General features: G+C 40.6%; 1 protein-coding gene across 3 annotated transcripts in view; it reads right to left on the reverse strand.

Moving 5' to 3' along the window:
* Positions 1 to 15146, reverse strand: part of cdh4 (cadherin 4, type 1, R-cadherin (retinal)) — a 197840-nt gene that overhangs the window by 42929 nt on the left and 139765 nt on the right. For all 3 annotated transcript variants that reach the window (XM_040116214.1, XM_040116213.1, XM_040116212.1), the window contains one exon: positions 1242 to 1397. In XM_040116214.1, the coding sequence (XP_039972148.1) occupies positions 1242 to 1397 (156 nt within the window). The remainder of the gene's footprint in view (positions 1 to 1241; positions 1398 to 15146) is intronic.

Raw genomic sequence — 15146 nt, forward strand, 5'->3', positions numbered from 1 at the left:
TAACAAGTGGCTTGTCTAAACAAAACGGAACACACAGAAGAGTATGAAACAAACCAATCAAGAAGATCCATTTAGGGCTTTGTGTTTGTTTATCGTCATTGCACGTACTGTGTGTGTGTGTGTGTGTGTGTGTGTGTGTGTGTGTGTGTGTGTGTGTGTGTGTGTGTGTGTGTGTGTGTGTGTGTGTTTGTGTGTGCGCACATTGGCGTTTATAATGTGTGCATACTGCTGAGTGTGTATGCTGACAGACACTCTCCTTTATTCTATCCTTCCTCTGAGACGGGAGCATGCTTCTGAATTAGCTCTATCTGCTGCGCAGCCATCTATCATGCTGACAGTCACCAGCCGCACCTCAAGTGGAGGTGTTAGTCTTTGCTGACACACTGAAACCTTTAATGTCTGTATATTAACCAATGGCCTAGCATTAACACAAGTCTCATTTGGTCTACATATTTAATTCATGCAACCACGGAGCTGTTTAACCTGAGGTTGCAGAGGGGCCAGTCATGAACGCAATCCTCCAGCGTCAATTATGTGTGTATATGTGTGGTGTTGGGGAATCCTATGGGCCATAAGCAGGGTAACTCTACAGCTTACAGCCTGCAACTTTAAACAGCACAGCTGCAGAGTGCACGAGGTGAGCGTGCAACAGTGTGTGGGGGAGGTGAAGTAAAACGGGGCAGCAGTACGCAATGGGAAAGTGGGAGTTAGAAGGGATGAAGAAAAGAGAGACCTGACTCTGTTTATGACATAAACACACATCATACATCAATCAGCATTCAATGCATGTACACTAACACACCAGTGCAGACAAACAAACATGTACGCACACACTCGAAGCGGCACCTGCACATTAGCTGTGATGGTAAGAACAAAGACAAAAGTTTTCTTGCACTTCACCTTGGTTCTCCTGGGTCAGTTTTGTGCAGCTAAACCTCAATCTAAATGACAGCTGAAGTGGCTGTTTGTTTTCTCAAGGCATTCTTCATTTCATTGCTGGCTTCGGTACCAGTCGAAGCCTGGAGAGGCTGGTGTGAAGAACACTGCACAGAGGCTAACTAAACAGCAAGTCCTCTGAATGCACTTAAACTTGTGGTTGTGTTTTGACAGACAGCATTAGTGTTTGAAAGGTAGATGGGGGAGAGATAAGGAAAGGCAAATTTCCACAGGGATAAATGGAGCATAAATGGAGCTAGAGGGGAAACAGAAACAGAGAAGACAGAAGTTCATTTCATCCTTACGTGGAAAGAGGCTCTCTCCTCTCTGTCCAGGGGTTGGGTGACAAACATGTTGCCGCTGATGGGATCTATGTTGTAAATGCCACTCGGGGGCTGATCAGCACCTGCTCCTGTGATGCTGTAGCGGATGCCAACATCCTTGTCCTGATCTGAGCGTATCTGAAGACACAGAAACAGAGAAACAAGTTGAACGGAGAGGAAAATCTTGTTTTTAGTCCTGGCTTTTCTGGCTCTTGCTGCAATTGTGACAAAAAGGCACAGAATGTTCATAGCATGGTAAGTGACATAACATGTCAAAAACACATTGTGAAATAAAAAGTTTGAGAACTGCAAGCTTTCTTTTGAGCTAACACTGTGAACCTACAGCCTGAAGGAGAAAAAAGAAAATTGCACAATGTGCAGTGAGGGAAATGGAACCACTGTCAGAAGATTTTGTCTGACCTGTTGAGTTTTTGGTTTACTTTACTTTCATGGCAGATTCTCAATAGACCTTGAACAAGTGTAAAAGGACCTTACTGCAAGGTAGGAAAGTATTTCTGATGGCTACCTGTCTGGATAATGTGAAGCTGATTTCTCAACTATGTCTGACCGGAGTTTAATATCTCACTGTGCCTGTTCCATCTTTAACACTTGGCTGTTATTTCACACACAATTCAAAATGCGACATTTAAAGAGTGATGTATTTGAGTTTGAACAGGTTTCAATTTTCTATGGGCTCCCAGGATTCTACTGTGTCACTATACAATGCAACAACATTAATGTGACATTAGTGAAAATGATGGGTCTGAAAAGTGCAACCATTACTAAGTGGGCATACAAAGCCTCTCACCTCTGCACCCATCTTGTAATACATCACTTGGATAAATTCGGAACTTGGAATACTTATTATTCTTCCATTTATTAAATCATTGTAGTATTCGTAAAGGTGTTTAAAGCTATTGCCAGCGGCCAGTTAGCTTAGCTTAGAATAAAGATTGAAAACTGGGAGATTTTTTTTCTCTTTTGGACAGAGCAAGGTTAGCTTTTCTCCCCTGTTCCAAATGTTACAGGTCAGTAGAAATAAGTAAAAAGACTTTGTCATCTTAGGACAAATAACAATGAAAGAAAATAAAATCCTCAAGACAGCAAAGTTAAATGATCACTGAATTCTAGTCCAAATCATTTGCATGGTGTAATCTTCATTGTCTACAGAAATGCAAGAGCCCAAGACTCACACTCCAATAACACACATGTCGAGACAATATTAACATTACAGTACATTTTTGTTTTACTTGTTTGTTTAATTAAAGCACAGCAGTGAATTCAGTCTTTAACTACATGGAACTTTGCCTACTATATACTGTATTTGGGAAAATATAGTTGAGGACAAGGTCTGAGGCTGAAATTCAGACTGGGTCCATTTAGGGTCAATGCTTTTTCACATAAAATTATAATGTACACTGTCAACATTATGAACATGAAGTGCTCCAGGAGAACACCCAGTGATATACTGCATTATGGAGACACTTTCAAATACTAAATGAAATGACTTAAAAAAAAATATTTCTCTTATGTGGTCCCAACTATATTTGACTGTGATCCCTTAATAGTCAGACAATGTCTACTTGCAACTGCTCATCACTGGATGGATATCTTTGAGTGGTGAAGAGTTCAGTTCAGAAGTGATACAGGGGTGATTTCCCCTGCTTAGACTCTTTAATCTGGATAGGTTTTAGGGCCATGAAGTTGTAAAACTACTCATTGTTTCTTTTCTTTTCTTTTTCCCCCCAGAAATCATCACAATCAAACAAAACATTGTGTTGACTTTTTTTTTTTTTCACTGTGACTTAACCATCACTATGGTTACAAGTCAGAGGGAATAATCAAAGAGTCAAATGGAGAAAAAGGGAAGGCTTGATTTTTTTTCTCTCTATCTTTCTCTTCCCCTCCTATGCAATTTTCCTGGTCTGTGGGGCTGCAGATCATGCATGAAAATGAAATTACTTCATCCGTTCAGCAGTGACGGCAGCTTCTGCATAAAACATCTCTCTGTTTGAACATGATACCCTCTCTCTTAATTTCCAACATGGTCCTCCCACACCCACAGTGTAACACTCCAGTGTGAGCTTTCACAGCAGCAGATTTCATTTCCTGAGCTCACTTCACACAGGATCCATATGTGGATCCTGTAGGTTCAGGTGTAATGTACAGTACTATATAAGTCCTATCAATGAGTGCACTCAAGCTGTTACACTTGGCATACATTTAATCACTGTGGCATGACAATGATACTGTAAGCCTGATTATATTTACTATCCAAGACACTCACCATCTGTCAATCAAAGCAGGATGAAACTTTGGCCTAAATAATAACATAATTTGATCATTCACCCTCATCATCAGTGTCATCTGTTTGGGTAGCAGATAGATAATGTGGAGCAGACCAGTTGGATTGTGCATTTCAGTAATGAGAACGTGCCCGAGAAATCCCCTGCCTTATCTGTGAAGGAGACAAACATGTTCAGGCCTCAGAAAAACAGGAAATGAACTGAGGCACACCATGAAGAGTCCCATCTGCTTGAACTGCATGAACATGCAAAAAAAAATCGGGTTGTATCCATGTATGTGTGTGTAGTGAAGTGTTTGACAGGTAAGAGATCCTCTATGTGCGTACCAAAGCGCGGATCAAAAGGACCAGCTTAGTTCAATAATTCATAAGGCCGCCATGCGGGAAACACACATATGAAATTTTCACCTGCCATGGGTTTCTGCTTCTGCATCCCGACATGTGCAAAGTTGCATGTCTGAGTGTATGTGTTTGTGTGAGATCTGCCTCTTCACTGGAACTTCAAAGCAGGCCGTGTGGAGCCGGTTTAATCGCCCCAAGAGCAGACAAAGGAGCTCTTATACGTCATGCGGCCTGTGCTTCCACGCCTGCTTAAAATTCAACATCAAGGCCACCTGAGACCTGATGTCACATTCGCCAGTGTCTCTTAATGAAGAGTCTTTATATCAATAAATTGAATAAATGAAGAAGCACGGCCTCTCAGAGTCATGGGAATCCCATGAGTGACAACTGCTCAATTGAGCCATTTGAAATGAATGCTAATGATGAAAGCTGGGATCCCTTCCCTTCTCTCCCTTTCTCTCTCTCTCTATCGCCGTCTTTCATTCTCCCTCTTATTTTAGTCCCTCCTGGCAGATAGAATGGCTACTAATCACACTAAAAATAGCAGCAAGAGGCAGATGCAAAGGACTTAACTGGCTGTCTGTCTCCATCAGACCAGACATCAGATAAGTGACCTATTTGTAGCTCTTTGCAAGTGATTTCCTTGATTACTGACAACTGCTGGGATCCCGTGGGACAAGCTATCAGTGTGAGAAGAAAGATGGAGAGTGATCGAGACAAGGAGACAGAGGGAGCAAAAGCAATGGGGAGTTGGGGAAAATTAGATGAAGAATTAGTGTTCTGTTAAAACTCCTCAGGGTGACACAAGACACACAAACAGATAGAGGGAACGGAACTGAAAGGAATACATTTCCATTTATTGAGCATAGCGGCCGGCTGCGTAATTAGCACACTGTGAAGTTTCACTCTGTCCAAATCTCATTTAATTGATCCAACCCTGTATGATCCCCCTATCTGCATAAACAGTTTGATGCCCCCATAGACAGGGACTAAATTGCTGTTTATGTGATAGTAGTCTGCGTTTAATCCATTCACTCCATGTTGGCTTTATTTCTAGCAATGCTGCAAAATGAACAAAGCAGTATTCTGCTATGCAAAGGCAATGCACGTGTGGAGCTGTAGTTCTCTTTCCCCGGCAGTATTCTGCTTCTAGGAAGCAATAAGCGTTCAGCCACAAAGTCATTAATGGACAGTGTGCTGCGGGCACCCATGGGATCATTAAGGGTTACTGTGTGCTATGGGCTAATGTCACACAATAATGGGAATCTGTGGTTTACACTCTTTGATAGCCTCTTTTATGTCTCGTCTGTGCTTCATGGTTCAGGCCTGTGTTGTAGTCCTTTCACTTCACGCACATCTCTCTCTCTCTCTCTCTCTCTCTCTCTCTCTCTTCATTTTATAGCTCTTTATGGGCTCACCTGACTTTGCCTTTAAGGCACATCAAAGACCCCCCACAGGTTACACAGGCTCAAAGGCTGCACCAGGAAGCCAGGAAATCATTCAATACCACATATCTATTCAACACAATTTACACTCACTCATCTACAGTACAATATTATCAAGAGGACAATGCTGCAAAACTTCCCCTGCTGCCCTAAAAAATGGGCGTTAACTGAATTTGAGAAAACAAGTTGAGTAAACTTAAGATATTAGTTTAAATCAGTCATGCTGACAAATGTTTCAGACATATATGCTTTCCTTTTACATTTCTCAGTTTAAATAGTAATTTCTTCATTTGACATAAAGCTGTAGACGTTGGAGTTGCTTTGTACCAGGGTCAGTGCAAAGACAGCATGTGTGGCTGCTCCTAGTGTACGAAGGTAGGGGCTGAATTCGACACTGGCCTCCATCATTGTTAGGATTGTCTTCATTATTGTGAAATGAAAACCCCACGACTTACTTCATGCATGTATGCATTACATACACACAGCAAGTGTCCATCGTAATAATTTTTCTTCAAACTACAAAACAGAAGCATCTCTGGAGAGTTTTAACACTCAAACGGGGCCTGCAGGGAAGTCTGTTAATATGCTGATGATGTTTCTTTATACATTTAACTTTATAAGTTGTAAACTCTTAGCTGAGTTCTGAAGTGGTCTGAAAATGAAAACTATAAATTTAGATTAACTTGAAATTAATAATACTTTGTTTTTACTTCAATAAAAAAAGATAAAGTGATTCCAGTAACCTCCTCTGTGATGTTTTTCAGTGTATCAACAAAATGTTTTTAAGTTGACAACCTGTAAAAAGTCAAGTTGATACATTACTTTTTATTTATTTTTTATTTGCATTTGAAATTCCACTGTTGCAGTCTCTTCTCACCATTATTTAGTGAGTTGAGGAGAAAAAAAGGTGTTAGGCAATTAACCTCATTACAAACATACCACATGCTTACAAACAAAACAAAATACAATCAGTATATACAAATACAGCTGTCTCCGAACCTCACAAAAACCTGCAACTTTTTCTGTACTCTTTTATTTATTTATTTAATATTTTACACTATTAAAAACTTTCACTCTATATCAATCTTCCTAAAACACTCTACTTGAGACTTAGTATTTTTGCAATCAAGATAAATGAATAGCCTGTAAAATACTTTCAAAGTTCAGCAGCGTTACCCAAACATAGGCTTTAGTTGGGCGGCCTGCCCAGGTAGATAAAATCACTTGTTTTCAACTTAGGTAAATTTTACATTAGAACGCCTTATTTCACTCTTTTCAAACCTACAATTTTTTTGCCACACACCTGTCTGAGTTGCGTAACTGAGTGGGGACTAGAGGCTTCCCTGTGCGCAGCCGCGTAGCTAGCACCTACAGATTGCCTACATGTGAGGCATTTAGGAAACATCGGCAAATTGTAGCGTCTACCAATAGTCTGCATGTGAGGTATTTGGGGGACAACTGTAAATTGTAGCTATAGTAGTTAAACTCTCCCCCTCTAAACCGCATGATTCTTGGCATGCACATGAATCACATGCCATGCCACCCACCACCACAAGTAAATTCTCAACCTGTGGGAAACATTGTACAGCAAGTTAATTTTGGTACGTTTGGATGGGTCGGATTCACAGTATATATGTATTTGCCCATCAGCAAAACACAACACCTTGGGGATTCGACACCCTCCAGGACTTTGGTTTCCCTTAACGTCAGTGCTTGCACTCTTGGAGTCAGTAAGTTAGTTGGGTTAGAGTGTTAATAGATAGGCAGACAAGTTGCATAAATACACGAGAAAAATAATTGTTATAATTTCACAAAAGATAATTCAAGTTAATTATTGTTACTCAAGCAATGTGGCACTGTCCATAAAGTGCATATCCTCCCCTGCATGAGACATACTAGACCCTGAAACCATCTGTTTAACCAAAGCTGTTAATTTTATCTGTTTTTTACAGCTCAGAGCACACTCTCAGATTTAGCTGAAACTAACTTACTGAAAGTTACAGAGAGTGGCATGGTGGTTCAGTGGTTAGTATTGTGGCGATCTCTCTGTGTGTAGTGTGCATGTTCTCCTCGTGCCTCTGGGTACTCCTGCTTCCTCCACAGTCCACAGACATGCAGGCTAGGTTAATTGACGACTCTACACCATAGATGTGAATGTCGGTGTGAATGGTTGTTCAGCTCTACTAGCCACCCCATGGCTTTGTAGCTATCATATATCAGGTGTATCAGCATGAATCTCTTAAAACGCCCTCCTGCTAGATAAATTGTCATTGCAGGCAGTTTTCTAATACTTAATTTGCTACTAGTTCACTAGGCTATACACACTAAATTGATAGAGACACACATCTACCGATGTCCGCAGATGAACAGGTAGTTAGTTTGGTTAGCTGGTATGAGAGTTGCCACTGAGGTAGATTCCTAAGCAGTTAACTGCAATAACTAATCCAGGGGGGTAATTTCTATATTGGCTGGATTTAGAGACAGGTATTTGAAATGATTTACGTAGAATTTGAGTTCATTTGTAAAGCAGAAACGTGCACTGCTGCAATGTGTATTGTTTTGCAGAGTCTGTGTTTCCAGCATCTTTACAATGCAGGTGACGAGTGCCATAATCAGAATGGACATAGTTATGAGAATCGGACCTAGTTTGATAAATACTCTAATTTTCCTATAATTTATGTAGAATATCACTATACAGGATACTGATTGTAGTCTATTTTATATAGGAATGATTTTTTTCTCTTTACTTTTTATCTATGATTATTATCTTTCCTTTTATCTATCATAGGGTTACATTTAATCTAATTGACATAATTGTCTTGTTTTTTTGGTTGCGTGCTCTAATGACTGTTTTCTTCTTCTTAATCATAAACATATAAAGATATATTTAATATATGCAACTAGAATGGCACTCAGTAGAGTACATACCCTCGCTGTTGAAAAATGCCCTATCTTGCAATGTTAAGGAAAGTGATGAAAAATTCCTGGATCCACCTCTTTAACCGGATCCGCACCAAAATTTAATGGGGTTCTTCCTTGTGCCAAGCCCCATCCCACCACCACGTTTAGTGCAAATTGGTTCAGTACTTTTTGTGTAATCCTGCTGACAAATGAACAAACAAACAGACATGGTGAAAACATAACCTCCTTGGTGGAGGTAATAATGTTTGTGGGTAAGAGTAAACAGACAGAGACAGCAGCATAACCTCAGCTATTTATATTGCTTGGTGAGACAGTAAATGTCTCTGATGGCGCCACCACCGAATATGGAAAACACCTACAACACAGCAGTTATAATAGTTTGGTATTAGTGTTATGTATGTTTCAAGGATGGTTAATATGCAGTAGATAAATGCAGTGGAGGGCAAATTAACGGTATTTCCGTGCTGAGATGATATACAGGAGAAAGTGATGCCAACCACTCAGGGCACAGACACGCTAAGACTGAACCCTTCTGGCGGCCTCTCAGTCACGCTTTAGCTGTCATAGCTGTCAACCATAATTAAGACAGCGGCTGCCAAATATCTGGATGCCTTTAATAGAAGCTACTTATTGACTCGATGCCTCATATACTCAGAATCCTGTTCGTCTTTTAGACTCTGTCTCTAACTCTAAACCGTCTGCACATAAGATATACTAATATGGTTATTTAGTGGTGATGAAAGCATGATTTTGTATTTTTTACTGTCCAAAATTAAATATTGGGGCAGACTGCTACGAGTCAGGATTAGTTTGAGGTGTTCTGTCTAAGCACCTGGTATCGTCTCTTCATGTAGACCCAGTTTAAGCAGAGAACAATCAGAAAATCTTTGACATTTTTAAACAGGGTTTAAGTCAAAACCAAATCTAATTTCCACTCTGATTCTCTCACTCTTCTCTCTTGAAATGACTCAGATTTCCATCAAGTAGTGTGAATTTCCAGTAATTTCAGCTGAAAGCTAAATTCTATTTGCTTTACTGCTCCTGTTTACATTGCTGCCTGTCGACGTGGGAAATTGCTGGTAAGCTATTTAATGGTTTTTAAAATATGCTTTCAGGTTTTTGTATGTTTCCATAGCAGATTAATAGCAGGTCTGGCACCTTAAGCCCCTTTCACACTGGACAAAAAAAACCACCATCATCTGACTTTTATCTTCTGTGGGAATGTGTACAATCGGAATTCATTCCTGGGGCAAATGACTCTGCAGTAGTCATGGGTGTTTATCGGTTCCAGGTCCGATCAGCAGTGATGGAAACATGACACCCGGATGGACACGCTAATTTTCTCCCCTTTTCTTCCCCTTACAGAGAGTGAGCGTAGCCCTGATATAAGTTTTCAAGAAGACACGGTGATGGAGCCTCACACGGAGGCTTCGACACTGACAGGAGCACCAACATGCGGATACAAAGAGATGCGACGGATCCATTTTACCAGTCTGCACATTGGCTAGCAGCTCACTCTCAGTCCTGCTGTGTAGGGCTGTCCCCCGCTGTTGCGGTTGATAGAGAAAAATAGAGAAACTATTTTAGTATGTCTTATTTGCAGAAAAATAGAGAAAACAATTTTTCTCACAAAGTCATGCTTACTAGAAGTTGTTGTCCACCACAGCCTGTGGCATAATCGAACGCCATCCCTTCCTGTTGTAATAGTCTAAAGGGGTTGTCTCTGGCAATGGGAATGGAGTCAACTGCCTCTTTTAGTGGGTGTACCTGCATTTAAAAAACCTGCATAAATGCGCTAATTTTTGTGTAAAAAGCGTATTAGTGAGGGGATTTAAAGAAAGAAAATGACCCTATCGTGCTGGAATAGAGAACTAATTTTCCGGTCTTGAGCTGTCTGACTTCAGTGTTGCTGCTGGGGTTAAAATATTCAGATCTGACAATAAACCTTTGCACTTTTGGGATTGCTGGAATGGCTGCTAACATGAGCCACTTTGAATGGGTGAACTGCTATGTTAAACAGCATTATCAAAAGGATCTGAGCATCTGAAAACTACACAGGCATCCTTGAAAATCGCTGTTTGATAATGTCTCATCTTTCCCTGCTGTTATACAGTATCTGTTTTCTCTTTGTTGAACATGAGGGAAATGGCAAAACTACATGCTTTTTAACTCTCCTTAAATTTTAGTTTTGCATTGCTTTGATTTCTCTTCCTGTGCGCTTGTCACTCTTCAAAGCTGATGTGCCCTACTTTTGATGGGGAAGAGAAATTCAAATAGTCTGACAGGCCATCCACACAAACATCCAACAAAATGACATAGGAGGAAATAGGAAGCACAGGATGAAAGAAAAAGAGAGATGAGCTGACAAAATGGAAACAAAATTTCCAATTAGGGAACTGTGGGACCTTAAGTTTTTGCCAGCCATCAAACTTTGCTTCCTGCAAAAATACAACTACAATTACTCGCGGTTGTAGTTTACATCCATCGTCTGTCCAGATACATATAACACATGTAGTGAAGACTTTGAAGGAATTTAACAAAAGGTATTGTGTGTGTACTTTTTGTGTTTTGTCATATTTAGCATATGAATTCTTGAGTCATGGCACCAAATGTGTTTTGTGAGGTCACATTGACCTTGACCTTTGAACTTTGACCACCAAAATCTAATCAGTTCATCCTTGAGTCCAATTGAACATTAGTGCCAAATTTCTAGAAATTCCCTCAAGGTGTTCCTGAGATACCGCGTTCATGAGAATGGGATGGACGGACAACCCGAAAGCATAATGCCTCCGGCCACGGCTGTCTCAGGCGCGGAGGCATAATAACAACCTTACACGCAAGAGTGTGGCAATAAAGAGTGGTAAAACCAGTTTAGTGATATCAATGCCACTAAAGTCAGTTTAGTGGTGTCATGTGAAGGGGATTGTGCGGATAGTTTTAAAAATAATTACATAGGAGGTCTGTGGGAGAGAAGCTGCAAAGAGCTCAGGTTTAATATCACTCAAGTGAGTGCCACTGACAGTCACCGTCGCACATAGTTATCCCTGATACTCATAAACAATAGCTACGACTGCGGCAGGCAGGCTAGTCCGTTATGGATCGGAAACTGAATGGGAAATGAACCAAACTCCACGCAGCTCTGAAATATGTTTTTTTTTTCATCTTATACCCTCCTTTTCATTTTGTGTGCTGTCCCATTATGTCTGTTTGTGCTACCGTATCAGTTTGTCTATGTCTTTCTGTCTCTCACTCTCCTGCACTCCCTCCTCCCATTTCTCCCAGTGGGAAAGACGCAGCGAGAGTCCCATTAATACAATCGAGCAAGAGTCGCCACCTGAGGAAGCTTTGTCTGCTCTGGTACTGACACTGTTATTCAGTCATTCTTCGCCACTTTCTAACGTTTTCAATTGAATTGAATCTTTTGAGTTCCTAAGGCTTCCTGAGGTAATGGAAGGATTTGGATTTAAAGATATAAGAGTACAATTTTTTTTTCCTGACAACTAAGGGAAACCAAGCTAAAAACTTTTCGGGGTGATGAGAAACTGTTTTGATGTGATATATAAGAGGAAAAGACAATCCAGTTATAGGTGAGTGTGAAAAGATGGAAGAAGCTTAGAGGAAAACATCTGAGAAAGCAGAGGCATTGTCAAGCAATATGTCTTTTAATGAAGAGCAGAAAGCATTCTGAATGCCAGCAGCATATCCAATAAATAACCTTCAAAGGAAAGTGCACTCTTGAAAAACAGATATGCAGTCTTTGGAGGAGAGAGATTTTTTTTTCCTAAACTCATATGGATCACAGATATCTGGAGGTTGTTCCAGAACCTTTCTGACATATTTCTTTTCCACTCAAATATGCTCCATCTCCATCCTGTATGTCATTCATCGTTAACCAGGAGAGAGGAAGAAGCCCCACAGCTTTAACATTTTGTATCTGCTCAAAAATAGATTAAGCGCTTTCTCAAGCGCGCACGCATGTCACTGCCTCTACCTCAGACCATTAACCAAACAGAAGAATGAAATGCAGGATTGGAAAAAAGGGGCAATTAGAGGGAGAACAAATATTAATGGAAGTTAAGAAGTGACTCACAAACCCAATTATGGCATTAGCCAGGCAATTTAGACGAGCTCTGCAAGAGGCGAGAATCCTGTTGAAATGTACCAGCAGTCTCTCTGCATTAACAATGGCATTAATTCCCCTGATTCACAGTGCAGGAGAAGAATAGAGCAAATACAGCCATTCTGTCTCCCTTATAAAGAGATGCGCATTCCCTAATTCTGCAAAGGGAATGGAGGAAGCAGAGGCTGATGTTCTTGTATTACCCGACCCAAACAGACCAGAGACCCTTGGAGAGATCCAACTTGTTAAATAGCTCCATTCTCCTGCTCTACCCAATACAACGACAATAGGTAAACCATACTACAAGTCTACCATGAACAGATAATTCTAGTTATGAGATGGTTGGCTGCTGGAAGGCTGACTAAAGGGAAATAAAGGGGCATACAAAGATAGATAGATATGATGGAGTTGTATGTGGAGGGAGGGCAGTGAGGAGCTTTCTGCTGCTTTTGCACTTTTCCTCTACCCCTTCTGCCATTGTCAAATTGCATCCTTCAAACCAAGGTGCTGCCACACACTCCCTTAGGAGACATGCTGCCCTGACAGCCTGGCCAATCAGCTGCACCCTGAGGCCAGTTGAAAGCCCCTCTGGCATGCCTAAGGCTAGCGAGGTCCAACCAATCAGTTAGAGGCCAGGCTTGAAAGGAGGACCATGCTTGGCTCAGGGAGCTGCTAAGGCTGCCAATGAGAGTCCAGAGGGGGGTTCGAGTGGCTCAGAGGGAGGCTGCCAGAGGGGTCAGAGTGGACGGGGGCAGACTGACAGTTATTTAGCGAGAGGCTGAGCTCTGTCACTCACAACAGCACTCAGGCTTTGTACTACTGGGGTTGCTCTAATGGGACTGTCACCTTCTAATTGTCCAACTGGGGATGCTGGGAATAGCAAACAGACACACGCATGCACTCAAATACACAGACAATACACAGAGATACACATAAATACACACATACACACATATATCCTCACAGACACAAGCATAAACCAGCAAACAAAAGCCAGTGTGCACAAACACTCCTTTTATGCTGCAGTAGATTTGTGTCCAGAACACATTGACTGCACTGTCCTGCACATCCATTCACATCAAAGGCCTAGGGCTAATTGATACATTACACCTTTTACTTCACATTTTGTCCATATATTATATGAATATATTTGCTGAGTGCTCCAAATAAAAATAAATCAAACTTTGTGGCATTTGTGACTTGTATTGATTTTAAAAGGCTTTTGCTAATCTATGCTCAAAAATGATAAATGATGATAAATCATGATTTTCCATTTGAAAACACAAAGAAGAAAGCTAAGCTATCAAATTCATGTACAGGTACTACTGTATATGTCTTGACAGATCTCTAGACCTTCAAGAGTGACGTTATTAACCAAAGTCTCATAAAAGAGCGAGTTGTGAATGACAAACAGCTTTGTGTGAAGAAGCGGCCATCATGAATGATAGACCAACTACAACAGTGACAATGCAATCAATGGTCTTGATGCAACAAAAAAAAAATTATGATGAAAACTATGCTTTCTGGACTGCTCCAAAAGTAAGAGCAAAAAGCAGATGGAGACAGGAGAAGCATTTTGGCAAATCTCTAGGAGGAGGTGGGTTAGACAGTAGATCCTCATCATGAAAAAGTAACCTATGTTGAACAAGATTAAAGGGAACTTCATTCCTAGAGACCTTGTTGTTATTGTGTATGAATCAGCAGCAAGAAACTCATGGATTCTAGGACGCTCTCTGAGGATCGTGTCAGGAAAAAAGGGGATGAGCGGTGTCCTAGAAACCTTTAAACCAGAACACGTCAAGTCAACAAACTCTGTCTGCTCCTTGAAGCTAAAAACTAAACTGAATTTCTCCCACAGACAGACATTGCACATACACTTGAAAACGGAAGCTGAGTGTTGTGATGATTGTATAGACTGAAAATTGAGGTAACACACTGATTGTATGAACCGATACTTAATGGCTCTATTGATATTAACTGTAACTGGAATTACAGACTGAATTATTAGAGTCATTTTACTGAGGTACTGGAATGGTTATTCTTTAATTAAATGATATCTTTACCTGCTTTCGATAGCAAGTGGCAATTACTTTGTTCATGGCAACTGGTGTAGTTTAGCACAGAGCAGCTATAAAGTCTTGAACCTCACCTTTACACCTATGAAGTTCCAGTGTTTGTCTTTTGATTCAATTGTAAACGAATGATATAATATATAGAGTATATGTAGTTTATTAGAAAGGAGGATTAAGAAACTTGTCATGTTTTGAGGTTTTCACACCGCTAACATGTGACAAAACACACAGATATCTCATAAATTCTGACATTAATGTTGAAAATTTGCCATATTTGAGATTCTCCCCTTGGTCAGGATAAAGTCCTGTGTATCCTGGGGTAAGCTGACAGGTACTGTTATCACTTCTGGTATAGAGAGCGCTAACAGTCATTACATGCCATGTCAATGCAAAGCATTGCACTGGTGTACTGCTTAAACTTGGAGAAGAAAATTAAATCAAATCCCCTGGCTATATCCAAGTGAAGCTCAGAGTAGCCAAGGGATGAGTTGTGACTCCCTGACCATCTAAATGAGGGGCCTGTAGTTATTCTGACTGTGACTCATTCAACACTATACTGTATGGTATTAGCCATGAGCATTACCATAATGGCCTATTCAAAATAGTGAGGTAAACCAAATCATACTGAGATGCACTCTAATAGGCCAGTTCACCTATTAGACACCCATATAGACCTTCATT

The sequence above is a fragment of the Xiphias gladius genome, chromosome 21, assembly GCF_016859285.1.
Source record: "Xiphias gladius isolate SHS-SW01 ecotype Sanya breed wild chromosome 21, ASM1685928v1, whole genome shotgun sequence".
Classification (NCBI taxonomy): Eukaryota; Metazoa; Chordata; class Actinopteri; order Istiophoriformes; family Xiphiidae; genus Xiphias; species Xiphias gladius.